This window comes from Ahaetulla prasina, chromosome 8 (assembly GCF_028640845.1).
Source record: "Ahaetulla prasina isolate Xishuangbanna chromosome 8, ASM2864084v1, whole genome shotgun sequence".
In the NCBI taxonomy this organism is placed as follows: domain Eukaryota; kingdom Metazoa; phylum Chordata; class Lepidosauria; order Squamata; family Colubridae; genus Ahaetulla; species Ahaetulla prasina.
Genome location: NC_080546.1, coordinates 84,148,917 through 84,164,902, shown reverse-complemented (window position 1 = coordinate 84,164,902; position 15,986 = coordinate 84,148,917). Strand labels below are relative to the sequence as shown.

At 42.1% G+C, this 15,986-nt stretch overlaps 1 protein-coding gene across 6 annotated transcripts in view; it reads right to left on the bottom strand.

The window, feature by feature from the left end:
• Positions 1 to 15,986, bottom strand: part of PCDH7 (protocadherin 7) — a 666,099-nt gene that overhangs the window by 313,299 nt on the left and 336,814 nt on the right. For 5 of the 6 annotated variants that reach the window (XM_058192708.1, XM_058192709.1, XM_058192713.1 and 2 more), the window contains exon 2: positions 6,262 to 6,478. In XM_058192708.1, the coding sequence (XP_058048691.1) occupies positions 6,262 to 6,478 (217 nt within the window). The remainder of the gene's footprint in view (positions 1 to 6,261; positions 6,479 to 15,986) is intronic. The other variant, XM_058192710.1, reaches the window with a different exon arrangement.

Sequence of the window (15,986 nt, the reverse complement as noted above, 5' to 3'; positions counted from 1 at the left end):
GTGATTTAGATTCATATAACTTGCATGGCACATCTGATTGTCAGAAATACTAGTTCGGACGAACTGGTAGCTTTTTTTTTTTTTTTTACTACCAGTTCACCTGAAATTGCTTTCTAAATTTTAAATCCAAGACCTATCTCCATCAACTAATTATAACTCCATCAACTGATTATAACTGAGCCTTTTCATACTGGACAAAAATTAAACAGTAAATATTTGAAGTTGCAACGATTAAGCGTCAGATTGCTTCTCTAAGCACATGGGTGTGTACCCATGTATTCACACTCGTGTTTTCCTGCAAAATTTCCCATGCCACAGACACCCTGCTGTGATTCCAATCAAGTGAGCTGCTTTCGATGCTCATGGTAATTCTTTAATACAAAGATGATGCTAAGCAGATCATTCAGCATATAGATTTTCCTTAAGGTCAGGACAAGGGAGTTTAAAAACTGAAGTTAAATTGTGGGAGGAAGAGAAGGAATGAGTCACTCAGTCACAAACACACACACACACACATACACACGTGTGTGTGTGTGTGTGCAGATAGATAGATAGATAGATAGATAGATAGATAGATAGATAGATAGATAGATAGATAGATGATAGATACATAGATACATAGATACCCTGTTTCCCCCCAAAATAAGACATCTCCTGATAATAAGTCCAATTGGGCTTTTGAGCGCATGCACTAAAATAAGCCCTCCCCCAAAATAAGCCCTCTCTGAAATGCATGCACAGCCAGTCCCTGCCATTTCCTCTAGTTAGGGTTAGAGAGACAGAGCCGGAAATCAGGTAAGAAGGCAAGAGGAGCTCCGTCTTGCTCCACGCGTCCCAAAATAATAAGACTTCCCCAAAAATATGGTCAAATATAAGACAGGGTCTTGTTTTCAGGGAAACACAGTAGATAGATAGATAGAGAGAGAGAGACAGACAGACAGACAGACAGACAGACAGACATGGTTGGTTGGTTGGTTGGTTGGTTGGTTGGTTGGCTGGCTGGCTGGCTGGATGGATGGATGGATGGATGGATGGATGGATAGAGATGGAGATGAAGATTTGTGTGTAAGTAGATAGATAGAGATAGAGAAGGGGGAAGGGGTAGAGGGAGGGAGGAGAGAGAGAGAGAGAGAGAGAGAGAGAGAGAGAGAGAGAGAGAGAGAGAGAGAGAGAGAGAGAGAGAGAGAGAGAGCCCTTAGCTGCAGGATAGCATCATCCAGAATTACTGGAAGTAGAGTTTTGAAGGAATTGTGATTTTGTCATACCAGTTTTTGATATTCCAAGCAGGGAATCAAATTATGCTACTTTAAGTATACAATAATGAGGTTTTGGAGACGGATGGATATCAGAAGCTGTTGAAAAGGGAACAGACTTGCAGCTTGAGCAAAATCACTCAATTTGTCATAGGCATGAAAGTTCAATGAACATTGTCATTTCTTTTTTTTTCTTTTTTCTTTTTGATTTAATTGCATGGTCCAGAAAGTTACAAAAAGATCTTGATTTTCTAAGGGGAAACTCCAGTTGGTGAGCTGTTGGCTATCTATGTCAATGTATTAATTCAGTGTCTCTTGAGACGTTTCGATAAGAGAAACACTGGCCAAATGTTGGGGCATCTCCATTTTCCCCATCAGGCATTAAATTAACTATAATTAATTAAATCATGTTCTTAATATCGTGGATGATGATGATGATTTAAGGCTGTGCTCATCATCTGCACGTCATTATCAGTGATTGGGTTAACCCTTCAAAAAGACTGTGTCTTCTTGATGTTCCTTGTCATCACAGTATCAACGATATTTGCAAACCTGCTACGATATATACTTGTGTGTGTCAAGCGCTAAGGAAATCAGGAGATTCAGGCAGTTCAAATGAGCATAAAGAATCATTGCAAGCTTCAGCTTTCTACAAGAACCCGGTCAACTAACAGTCAAGGGAAAAGAGCGGGGGATAAGAAAGACATTCAAGGTGGGCTGGATTTAGATCTGCCTGCGGGCACCGCAGGGACTCTTGACTTATGATACACTTGACCCCTCCCTCCAGCTCAGCCTGCTATTTCCTATAGCAATAATGGCGAACCTTTTTTCCCGCGGGTGCCGAAAGCGCGTGCCGACACCCATAATGCAATGCCTCTCGTAGGCCCTGCCCCCCGTTGCATGTACATGCGACCCCTATTTTTGTGCTAGCAGGCCTCCCTGAAGCCTCCTGGAACCAAAAACAGGGCACGGGGGGTGCTGCACCCTCCCACACCCCTATGCATGCGTGTGCGACCCCCACCACCCTGAGCACGTGCGTGCGTCTCCTGGCAGAGACACGCAAATCAGCTGGCTGGTGGGAGGTGTGTGGGCATGCGCGGTGGAGTTGACTAGGGTGTCGGCTCACATGCCCGCAGAGATGGCACTGCGTGCCACTTGTGGCAGGCATGCCATAGGTTCGCCATCATGCTTTTATAGTATCTGCTGTCTGTCTGTCTGTCTGTCTGTCTCTGTCTGTCTGTCTGTCTGTCTGTCTGTCTGTCTGTCTGTCTGTCTGTCTATCTATCTATTCATCCATCCATGAATACCATAGGAAAATATACTACTACATCCATATATAGGGAAACAAAAATTGCAGCAATCCATGTCAGTTTATTTTCGCGCTCCTTCTTAAAATGCAGAGAGCTACGGTGTGAATTACCAATGGTGTCACCTGTCTTATTTACCTGGAGACCTTGGCCCTTGTTGAGACATCTGAAATTCCGTTCTGTAGCATTTATCCTCCCACTTAATTGGCTTCTAAGTCAATGCTGCTTAGTTGACGATCTGAATTAAATTGGGCTCGCCAGTCGCAACACTTGGGAGAGCCCAGAGGTGACTATCTATTAGGGTCATATGGATCTGTGGGTAGCTCACTTACGCACAAAATGGATTGCAAACCACTGTAGGTTACAATTAGATACGCCCTGATATAAGTCACTCGTTCATGTGAACGATCACTGGAGGAAGAAATGAGAAAACTGACCAGATCACAGCCTCCTCCTTTTAGCACTCTGGATTCTGCAGTCATCTAACCTGCCTGGTTTGGATAAAGTGAGAAAAGATCTCACTTTACCTCTCAGGCCTGGCCTGGACTACTGTCAGCTAACCTTGGGGTGACATGAAGAGTCAACCAGTGATGTATCCCTAATGCAGAAGGCTTTGCATTGCCATGTTGACTTTCGGGTGATGCTGTAAATCACCGGTATGGATATCTTCTGTGCAACCTGAAAATGATCTGCTGACCTCTCAGCTGGAGGAGAGGCCAATTAATCTCTCTTTTCTGGAGAAGAAACAGACTAGCACTCTGGGCATCACAACACATCAAATAATGAAATGGATTCTCTCAAATCTGCCCTTGACCTCAGTCTGTGTATGGCCACATCTCTTATTTCTGCCTCTGGGTTCCTGTTTGTTTGACCCTATATACACCCTCGGTGGGAATTCCACCGAGTTAAGATGACCGTACTACCTTGTTACTCTGGCTATCGCATTAAGTCTACCCCGTTCTGCATTCCACACCAGCCTGTTGTAAATTGACAGCCAGATGGGAAGATAAGTGGGAGAGTAATACGTTCTTGATTTACTGGTTTTCATTGCAATAGCGTAACTCCCAACGTTAAGACACAGAGAAGGGAAGGGTACATACAATTGCCAGCATGGCTGAGTCATAAACAGATCATAAAAGTTGCAAACACTGTAACTGTGAGGCATTAAAAAGCATTACCGAAAAGAGTTATTTAATTTTGAATTTAAGGGGGGATCTTTCAACTCTCCTATGAACCTTGCGTTACTAACTAAACTAGGAGGGTTCCCCCCCTTTTTTCCCAACAAAATTTACTTCACCAATAAGCAATATAATAAAACCCCATGGAAACAGGCAACACTTCTTACGTGTTTGCTGAGGAAAGGGTAATGCTAGTAGCCATTTTTCACCCTTGTATTAAAGAGTTTCTCTTCTACCCTCTCTCAAATGTTGCTATGATTTCATTGATGGGTCTATTTCAGCTCTAATTAATCAATCCATTAACTATTGATAGAAACTTCTCTAAAGGAAAACAAAACTATCTAATTCTTCAGCCCCGGCCGTTTTCTCATTTACACGCTTGTTTCGTTTGTTATAATTTCCCTGCACGGTTTCTTTCAATAGCTCGTGTTGCCGCTACGGAAATAAAATTCATTGTAATTTAATTCAGAAAAATTCAGATCAAGGCAAGGAAGAAAAAAAAAAGGAAGGAGGGGCGGGAGAAAACAAGGATAGACTCGTATAGAAGTGAAGGGTTAAAAATGCATCAGAAAGTAAATGGCGAATTTTAAAATTATGTTATGCCTTTCTCTACCCGCATCCCCAAATGATCCAAGACCCCAGCAAAAGTTTCTTTTGTTCTAGAAACAAACAAACAAAAAAGAATAAATACGGGGGGGGGGGAACAAAATATTTGCAATTGTGTTCCTGAGATCAATAATTTCAGGTTTGAAATGAGATGTTCTGATTATTATTATTATTATTATTTTTCGCCCTTCTACAACAGCTGCAAAAAGCTAAAAGAAAACTGGACAGTTGTCATTCCTTTTAAATAATGCAGCATTCATGGAATCTGGCGTGAATTAATACCGTTGTACGACCAGGGGAATGAATGCTCTGGCCGTTGTCACTGAGGTGTACAAGTCACTTCATGCTTTATTCTGGAATTCTGGATTCCATTAGAATCCCTGAATTTGTTGAGTTCACCCGGTACCACAAGCATTTTATTCAGTATGTGCAGATAACTGTATCTTGTGGGTCGCAGGAAGTGCCCACACAGTCTTTGCAAAGACAATAATCTTTGAAGGACAATTATTTTTGTCTCGCTAATGCTGGACCTCTTTAATGTAATGATGATTAAGAGAATTATAATAGAAAAAAAAAACAGTACGTGGCGCTCTCTCTCTCTCTCTCTCTCTCTCTCTCTCTCTCTCCTTCCTTCCTTCCTTCCTCTCATTCCCATTTCTGTCCTTCCTTCCTTCCTCCCTTCCTTCCCATCTCCTCCCTCTTTCCCTTCCTCTCATTCCCCTTCCTTCCTTCCTTCCTTCCTTCCTTCCTTCCTCTCATTCCCATTTCTGTCCTTCCTTCCTCCCTTCCTTCCCATCTCCTCCCTCCTTCCCTTCCTCTCATTCCCACTTCCTTCCTTCCTTCCTTCCTTCCTTCCTTCCTTCCTTCCTTCCTTCCTCTCATTCCCATTTCTGTCCTTCCTTCCTCCTTCCTTCCATCTCCTCCTCCTTCCTTACTCTCATTCCCACTTCCTTCCTTCCTCCCTTCCTTCCTTCCTTCCTCCCTCCCTCCCTTCCTCTCATTCCCATTTCTGTCCTTCCTTCCTCCCTTCCTTCCCATCTCCTCCCTCCTTCCCTTCCTCCCATTCCCCCTTCCTTCCTTCCTTCCTTCCTTCCTTCCTTCCTTCCTTCCTTCCTTCCTCTCATTCCCATTTCTGTCCTTCCTTCCTCCCTTCCTTCCCATCTCCTCCCTCCTTCCCTTCCTCCCATTCCCCCTTCCTTCCTTCCTTCCTTCCTTCCTTCCTTCCTTCCTTCCTTCCTTCCTTCCTTCCTTCTTTACATATATATATGTAAAGGAAATAGATCTTCTCTTCAGTTTTGTTTTGTTTTTAACCAGGTTATATATATTGATTTTTTCCCCTAGCTTTAGGAGATTATGGCAGCAATGCTTTTTTAATTCTTTTTAACCCCCCCCCCCCCCGCACACACACACTGTCTTGATGTTGTCAGTTAAAATATTATCAGCTTAATGCAGTCGTAAGTGAAGCACACCCCAACCCAGTGAAAGCTATCCTGTTTCCCCCAAAATAAAACATCCCCTGATAATAAGCCCAATCGGGCTTTTGAGCCCATGGCAATAAGGCCAAGAGCTTATTTCAGGGTTCAAAAATATATATAAGACAGGGTCTTATTTTTGGGGAAACACGGTATGTGCAGATGGTTAGGCAATTATTATTCGTAGCAGTGGTACTGGTTTAATTTAGACTCTACCTTTCTGTCCAGTAAGTCCAAACTGGGTTAAAATCTAACTTTATACCTGCCAATCCAGACATCAATAGGGATCAGTAAAGCCTCCCATTTGGAAGCAAGCCATCATATTGATTGAAATTCTCGGTCAACGCCCATCCCCCTTTTCTTCCAACTGACCTCTTGCCAAGTCTACTGGGCATGGGCTCCCTACTGCAAATTGGAGTGTTGTGAGTGTTGTGTTTGCCCCTACCATTTTCCATATGCTCTGCCTCACCAACACTGCCATCCGGCGTTGTCCTTTCGTAGTTGTCCTCTGGGAGTGGAAGGGCACCCAGCCTTGGCCCTGAAGAACTCTTACTGCTTGGCGTTTCAGATTCCTCCAGACCGCTGTCATAGCAACTCTGCAAAGACCCTTGATGTGGGTCTTGAGGCTGACTCACAACTGAAAACGTCACTCTACGGAACGGCTGCAAAAGAAAAGATTCTGGATGTCACTTGAAAAGTAAGGCCTTGGAGAACGCCACTCTTAATCATTTCTATTATTTACTTATTTAGTTTTTTAAAATATATATATATATATGCATCTGATAAAACACAGTTGAGCCCCCCCCACTCAACAGCTGGAAACTCACAACAGCTATGGGACTGTGGTTAGTATAACGTCAACGATGTACTTAGGCCTCCATTGGAATTTTGAGTTCATCGCAGAGTTGTTTTTGCAAATTTTTACAGATTTGCAGGGGTTTTTCTCAAAATGCCAGGGGAGATTTAAGAACTTTTAAGGAGCCTTCTTGGAATTGTTGAAAGGACTGTGTTATAGTCTGCAGATAGATGACACTGTTTTGAATAGAATAGAATAGAATAGAATAGAATAGAATAGAATAGAATAGAATAGAATAGAATAGAATAGAATAGAATAGAAATAAGGACTAGAATAGAGTAGAGTAGAGTAGATAGAGTAGAGTAGAGTAGAGTAGTGTAGAGTAGAGTAGAGTAGAGTAGAGTAGAATAGAATAGAATAGAATAGAATAGAATAGAATAGAATAGAATAGAATAGAATAGAATAGAAATGAAATGAAATGAAATAAGGACTAGAATAGAGTAGAGTAGAGTAGATAGAGTAAAGTAGTGTAGAGTAGAGTAGAGTAGAGTAGAATAGAATAGAATAGAATAGAATAGAATAGAATAGAATAGAATAGAATTGGAAGGGACCCTGGAGGTCTTCTAGTCCAACCCCTTGCTTAGGCAGGAAATCCTACATCACTTCAGACAAATGGTTATCCAACATTTTCTTAAGATCTTCCAGTGTTGGAGCAATCACAACTTCTGGAGGCAAGTTGTTCCACTGATTAATTGTTCTAACTGTCAGGAAGTCTCTCCTTAGTTCTAGGTTGCTTCTCTCCTTGATGTGTTTTCACCCATTGCTTCTTGTTCTACTCTCAGGTGCTTTGGAGAATAGTTTGACTCCCTCTTCTTTGTGGCAACCCCTGAGATATTGGAACACTGCTATCATGTCTCCCCTAGTCCTTCTTTTCATCAAACTAGACATACCCAGTTCCTGCAATTGTTCTTCATATGTTTTAGCCTCCAGTCCCCTAATTATCTTTGTTGCTCTTTGAAGACAGCAAAGTCCACATTTTGGACAGGGAGGACCACTGGTTTGAAAGAGGGGTCAAAGAAGCCGTCTATGTCAAAACTGAACAGCCCTCTTTCAATACAGGGGGGAGGATATGACATCATCTATCTCCAGTCTACAACACAGCTCCTTTCAACAGTTCCAAGAAGGCTCCACACCCATTTGCACTACTCAGGTGAACCTGAGGACACAGACATACCTCCAAGTGGCCTTAATGACTCTCTCTTAAAGAATGCAGATTTATATTCTTTGCTGTCTGCAAAGAATATAAATCCTTTCATTCCCCACCATCCAGTCAGAGCTGAAGAAGCTTCTTGGATGAGAAGCGAGACTTCTTCAAAGAAAAAAAAAATAGACAGTCCAGTTGCCTCTTGAAAAAGCACCTTTGGGATACTGTTAGGAAATTTCTCCTTAATTCCAGTTACTTGCCAGTTGCCAATTAAGCATTTATTGTTACATTGTTGTTGGATTTTTACCTGACATTAGCTACTCAGTTATGATGATGAGATGGGTGGCCATATAAAAGTATAAATATATGCATCTCTCTCTCTCTCTCTCTCTCTCTAATTATCTGTCTATCTATCTATCTATCTCTCTATCTATCTATCTATCTATCCATCCATCCATCCATCCATCCATTTATCTTCTATTTATCTCTCTCCCTCCCTCCCTATCTATCCATCTATCTATTTTTCTTTATATCTATCTACCTACCTCTCTACCTCTCTCTCTCTCTACCTACCTAACATCTCTTCCCACCTACTCTTTATCTATCTATCTATCTATCTATCTATCTATCTATCTATCTATCTATCTATCTATCTATCTATCTATCTATCTACCTACCTACCTCTCCATCCATCCATCTCTCTCTCTCTTCCTCCCTCCCTCCCTCCCTCCCTATCTATCCATCTATCTATCTTTATATCTATCTATCTACTTACCTCTCTATCTCTCTACCTACCTACCTCTCTCCCTACCTACCTCTCTGTCTCTCTTAATCTATCTATCTATCTATCTATCTATCTATCTATCTATCTATCTATCTATCTATCTATCTATCTATCTATCTCTTTCTTAGGCTGCGTTGTTTTATATATATTTATATAAAGCCTAAGAAAGATAGAGATAGCAAAACTCACAAAGTGAGTGAAGTTGTCTGAAGCGTTTAGGGGGTTCATTATGAGGATGTCATTTTGCAATGACATGGAAGACACCTATAGAAGTCAGTGACACAACTTTAAAATAACAATGGGATTGAATATTTGGGCCAATACAAAGATACTGTAGGTGTCAAGTCACCATCACAAAGGGGACTGGAATTGTATTTGCTCAATTAGTGTGTTCATTAAACGAACCAGTTTGGTGTTAAGCAAATCACATTCAATTGTCAAGTGAATCCAATTTACCCCATTGATATCGCTTGTCTGAAGCCAGCTAGGAAGTTGCTTTATTTTTTCTTTGTTAAATTTATTTGCTGCCTATCTCTCCATGGGCTACTCTAAGCAGCTTTACAAGAGTAAAAACAGAGAAACGAAAAGAAATCTAAACATAAACAGTAGCAAAACAGTGAAACTATAAAATAAACGATGAAAATACAGTAATGTGAGAATAAAAGAAGAGTGAAGGGAAGCAGGGAGCACAGGGCGGGGAGGTAGGGTTTACTATCACTCTAATACAGGTAGTCCTCGACTAACAATAGTTTGTGATCGTTCGAAGTTACAATGGAAAAAGTGACTTATGGTCTGATTTTCACACTTACGACCATCGCCGCATCCCTATGGTCATACGATCAAAATTCTTATTTATGACGGTTGTAGAGCCCTGGGGTCATGTGTTCTCCTTTTTGCGACCTTCCAACAAGCAAAGCCAGATTCACTTAACAACCGTGTTATTGATTTAACATCTGTAGTGATTCACTTAACAACTGTGGCAAGAAAGGTCTTAAAAAGGGGCAAAACTCATTGAACGAATGGCTCAGTTAGCCACAGAAACTTGGAGATCAATTGTGGTCATAAGTCGAGGATTACCTGTCGCCCCCCACCAGAATTAAACTCCCCCATTGTGTCCCAGGGCCAGTCACTATAGTCAGGATCTTCGAGTTGTTATAGAAGGATAGGAAGGTGTGGCAGAATTCAACCTGAGAGGGATGTAGGATATTCCAGAGGATGGGTGCTGTGTCACAAATCTTGATTATGTGGCTGTTGGATGCTGCAACATTTATACATATTAGCCACTTGCCAAGTGTGCAGATCACGAACATGTGTACTGCAGAGGTGATACAAGAGTCATAACTGCATGGGTGGGCAGCTGGGGGTTCGCAGGGGTTCGGGAGAACCTCTAGCTAAAATTCTGTGCAGTTCAGAGAATCCACTAAATCCCACTCCTGGCTGGCCCCATCCACCCCACCCTGCCCCTCACGGGAGTCCCCATGTGGCCCGTTTTGGATGCAAGTAAGTGCAGGGCACGTATGGAGCAGGGGTGAAATTCTCCTGGTTTGGACCGGATCGCCCGATCCGGTAGCGATGGCAGCGGGTGGATCAGAAAAACAGTAGCAAAAACCCACCCCCTGCCCCAGCTGAGCCGTGCAATCATCAGAGGTTTTGTTTTTTGTTTTTTGTTTTACTTTTAAAAGCATTTTTTCTTCGGCCGAAAAAATGCTTTTAAAATTAAAAAAAAAAGAACCCTCTGATGATCGCGCAGCTCAGCTGGGATCGTCAGAATCCTTTAAATGCTTTTTTTTTTAAACAACCTCTTCGGCCGAAGAGGTTGTAAAAAAAAAAAAGCTTTTAAAAGGCTCCTCTGGCAATCCCAGCTGAGTTGCCTGATTGCCAGAACCTTTTAAAAGCATGTTTTCTACAAGCTCTTCGGCTTGAAGAGGTTGTTAAAAAAATCCTTTTTAAAGGTTCTGGTGGTCAGGCAACTCAGCTGGGATAAATCAGAATCCTTTTAAATGCTTTTTAAACAACCTCTTCGGCCGAAGAGGTTGTAAAAAAAAAAAAGCTTTTAAAAGGCTCCTCTGGCAATCCCAGCTGAGTTGCCTGATTGCCAGAACCTTTTAAAAGCATGTTTTCTACAAGCTCTTCGGCTTGAAGAGGTTGTTAAAAAAATCCTTTTTAAAGGTTCTGGTGGTCAGGCAACTCAGCTGGGATTGTCAGAACCCATTAAAAGCTTTTTTTTTCCCTCTGGCGATCCCAGCTGAGTTGTCTGATTGTCACAGGCTTTTAAAAGCATTTCTTTTACAACCTCTCCGGCCGAAGAGGTTGTAGAAAAAAATGCTTTTAAAATAATAAAAAAAAAAGTTGGCCACACCCACCTAGTCACATTAGCCCCCCCCCCCACCAAGCCACACCCACAGAACCAGTAGCAACAAATTTTACATTTTACCCCTGGCATGGAGGCTCGGGGAAGGCAAAAAATAGGCATACTGGAAGTTCGGGAAGGCCAGAAACTGGCTCCCGGAGCCTGGGAGGCTGTTTTTGCGCTCCCAGAGGCTCGAGGAAAGTCTCCGGAACCTGGGGAGGGCAAAAATGCCTCCCACTGTGGTGCAGGAGGCCAACTTAATATTAATATTTTAAAATTTTAAATCTTAATTTTAATTATCAGCCTTTTATAATTTGCTATGTTTTAAATGTTGTTTTTAATTGTATATATCTTGTGTTTTATTTTTGGCTGTACACCACCCTGAGTCCTTCGGGAGAAGGGCGGTATAAAAATTTAATAAATAAATAAATAAATAAACTAGACTGTGACGACCATGGCCACTTCTACCCAGCAACCAGGCAGAGAACCCCTTGCTAAAATTTTTGAAGCCCACCCCTGCACAACTGGGTTGTAAGTCACTTTTTTCCCCAACACAAATGGTTGTTAAGCGAATGGCCATGAGTTGAGAGTTACATGTAGGTGTCCAATGTGTTTTCCAAGTCCTTGGAAACGAGAGGAATAGCGTGAGCCACTCGCTCCGTTCATTCCGTCTAATTTTCTATGAACGCAACTCAAGGATTGCGAAGGTGTTGGATTCTAATTCCAGCCCACCATTCATGAGTCATGAGTCGTGGAGGCCGGAAGGTGTAATGCTATCGCAACAGAATCTCTACTCCTGCCCTAAAGAGAAAATGCTTCTGGATGGTTTGTTAGCGAGAAGCAACGGATGGAAACTAATTAAGGAGACCTAGCAACCTAGAACTAAGGAGAAATTTCCTGGCAAGGAGGGTAATTAATCAGTGGAACAACTTGCCTCCAGAAGTTGTGGAAATTTTTAACAAGAGATTGGGCAACTGTCTGAAATCGTATAGGGATGAGCATAAACAGTTGGACTAGAAGACCTCCAAGGTTCTTTGAAACGCTGTTATTCTGTTATTCCGTTTAATTGGTGTGAAATCTGAAGTGCCCTAAGAGTTGTCTCATGGGTTTAGACAACTTTATTGTCTAAACCGCAATGGAAATCCTTCAAAACGCATTCTCTCTTTTCAAACACACCACATATGTTATGCAGTCCCACCCAGACATTAAAACTTCATGTCTTCCCTTTACCCACAGGTGCAGCTAAAGGGACTCATGAAACAGCTGGCTGATGTGTTAAAATAACACAAAGAGAAGTGTGGTGTTTTGTTTTGTTTTTTGTTTTTTCCAGGGCATGGGATTAAAGCTGTCACAGATTTCAGCAGATGGAAATTGTATAAATCTGATGTGAATAAAAAGTCCAGAACGATGCAAAAAAAAATGTTATAGATGCTATAAATATTACCGTATGGTCTGGCTGTCGATAGCGCTACCATACACTTGGGCATTTTTTAAAAACCGACATCTGTGGTTTGGACAGCCCGACCACATCAGGGATCTCAAAAAGCAGAAAATTGTGGCGGGGGTAGAGAAAAAAAAAGAGAGAGAAGAAAATGCTTCTGTTACTTCATTCCTTTCCACAAAAGTTATCGCTGCTAGAAACGATGGTGGTTTTTGTTGTTGTTTTGCCAGCTTACTTAATAACGCTTTCAAGCTCCTGATACCATCACTTGATACCAGAAGCTTCCACAGGGATGTATCCCTGCATTCATTCTGATTCTGGAATTGTTTTCATTCGAAAATGTCAAGGCATTCTTCTTCTTCTTCCAGCAAAATAACGTAGCGGTAGAGGAAACAGTGATTCCAAAAATTTTACAACGTGCAGAAATGGATAAAATGACATTGGAAATTAAGGAAAGGGAAGAGTCGGAATATTATGGAGCCGTGATGGCGAACCTATGGCACGCATGCCACAGGTGGCATGTGGAACCATATATGTGGGCACACGAGCTTTGCCGTAGCCCAGCTCCAGTGTGCATGCATGTGACAGCCACCTGATTTTTGGGCCTTCCAGGCCCACTACAAGTTGGGAAATGGGCCATTTCCAGCCTCCGGGGGGGGGAGGTCGCTTTTGCCCTCCCCAGGCTCCAAGAAAGTCTCTGGAGCCTAGGGAGGGTGAAAAACAGGCCTACAGGGCCCACCGGTCACCTGAATTATGGGTGTTGGCACACACACGTGCAACACCCCCCCACACACTCCCCTCACTTTTGGCACGCGACAGCAGAAAGGTTAGTCATCACTCTTATAGAGTGTAGAACAACCTATATGAATGGTTAGAAAAAAGGAATCAAAACAGTAATTCGGAATGTTAAATTAATTGGGTTAAAATTAGGACGTGTGAATTACAGAACATTGTTAACCTGATGGTTGTGTGAATAGATTTACCATGTAAATATAGGTACTTAGATGAATAATTGAACAAAAATAGAGAACATATATTTATGTCGAACCAGAAAGCTGTAAAATAAGATATAATGTAATGTTATGTTTGTTACGTTTTTTTTTTTAACGTGCTTTGGTCTTTGTCGTGTTTTTCCTTATTCTGTTGTTAAAAGTCAAAAGCTTAATAAAAACCATTTTTTAAAACAAAAATGTCAAGGCAAGACTGAAGACGTAACTGACACTCTAGGACAGGGGTTTTAAACTCAAGGCCCAGGGGCCGAATCTAGCCTGTGTGATGCGGCCTGTGATCCGCAGGGCTGCCCAGGAAACAGAAAAGGACTGGCCCGCGGTACCTCTGCCGGTGAAAATGGAGGTCGGGAGGGCTGCACACGGCAGAGCCCTCAGGCCGCCACAGGTGTCCCGACACAAGTGATGTTGAGCTGGCCACACCCAACCTGACCACCCCCAGCCCAGCTCCCCGAGGTCAAACACAACGGCCCTCAATGAAAGTCAGTTTGACACCGCTGCTCTAAGATTTCATTTATTGCCCACCGACACTAATGGTTGCGTTCTCCAACACTGAAGGGGTAGGCAAGACTCATCAAAGATCCTTCCCAGAAATCTAGCAAATTGTAACAACAACCCTACTGAAAAGGGGACTCAGCAATTTAAGCTCCACTCCGCATCTAGGGGAAACTAAGTTTCACACAAGGGATGATATAATCGTGCGCACTGTCAATTCATCAACTTCGCAGCCAACTTGGGTGGTTTGTACCAGATGTGAACCAATTCTCCAAAGCACCTGAGGGCAAAACAACACACAACAGATGGAAACTTATCAAAGAGAGATCCAGCTTAGACCTACGGAGAAATTCCTTCTGATTAATTGTTCTCACAATTAAAGGAGAATAATTCATCAGTGGAACGCCTTGCCTTCAGAAGTTGTGGGTGATCTACCATGGAGGTTTTCAAGAAGAGATTGAGCAGCCATTTGTCTGAACATGGTATAGGATTTCCTGCCTGAGCAGTGGTTTGGACTACAAGGCCTCGAGCAAGGCCCTTTCCAACTCAGTTATTCTTTTATTCTGTGCTTGTATAAAATCCTTGACATTTGATTTTGTATCGATCACCTCTCAGAGATAAAAGAAATCGATCTGATTTAGGGGAGATACAAAGACTTCAGCCTTGGAGTCCATCAGACCCATCATGATTTTATGAGGACATCTCATGGACTTTGTCAAAAAATGGCTGCATCAAGGTCTGTCCAATCATAAGCTTTCATACTGACATGGTCAACCAAAGAAATATTTCTTTGCCAGAATATAAGGTTCCTTTCCAACTGTGTTTTCTCTCCCTCTCCCAAAGTATATTTTTCAACCTAGTAAAGGTAAAGGTTCCCCTCGCACATATGTGCTAGTCGTTCCCGACTCTAGGGGGCAGTGCTCATCTCCGTTTCAAAGCCGGAGAGCCAGCGCTGTCCAAAGACATATCCATGGTCATGTGGCCAGCATGATTAAATGCCAAAGGCACATGGAATGCCGTTACCTTCCCACCAAAGGTAGTCCCTATTTTTCTACTTGCATTTTTTATGTGCTTTCAAACTGCTAGGTTGGCAGAAGCTGGGACAAGTAACAGGAGCTCACCCTCTACGCGGCACTAGGGATTCGAACAGTTGAACTGCCGATCTTTCGATCAACAAGCTTAGCATCTTAGCCACTGAACCACCACATCCCTCTTTTTTTTTTCAACCTATCCCATCAATTTTTGTGTCATATTTCTGGGCAGATGGTCATGTATCTGATTATAATACGAAGCTAAAAACTTTCTGTTATAGGGCCTAGATGCTTTTTTAAAAAATAAATAAAACAAAGATATTTGAAAACCTCTGCATAACGGTAAGCTTGATCCCTGTTTAATTTTGTAAATTAAAACTAAATCAGGTAGGATAAGAATCGTGACAACCCTAAAAGCAGAACCATATCCTCGTCGTTTCAGTGATGGATCAGATGTGTGAATATTTTCTTAAGATGGAAACAAACCTGTTCCACACTATTGATTTATTTTAATTTATTAAAATAAATATATTAATTTATGCATTCAGTTTTGGTCGCCACAATGTAAAAAAAGATGTGGAGACTCTAGAAAGAGTGCAGAGAAGAGCAACAAAGAGGATTAGGGGACTGGAGGCTAAAACATATGAAGAACGGAACTGTGTATGTCTAGTTTGATGATAAAAAGGTCTAGGGGAGACATGATAGCAGTGTTCCAATATCTCAGGGGCTGCCACAAAGAAGAGGGAGTCGGGCTGTTCTCCAAAGGACCTGAAGGTAGGACAAGAAGCAATGGGTAGAAACTAACCAAGGAGAGAAGCAACTTAGAACCAAGGAGAAATTTCCTGACTGAACAATTAACCAGTGGAACAACTTGCCTGCAGAAGTTGTGAATGCTCCAACACTGGAAATTTTTAAGATGATATTGGATAACCATTTGTCTGAAATGGTGTAGGGTTTCCTGCCTAAGCAGGGGGTTGGACTAGAAGACCTCCAAGGTCCCTTCCAACTATTCTATTCTATTCTATTCAACTTGACTCGACTCTATTCTATTCTTGGATGATT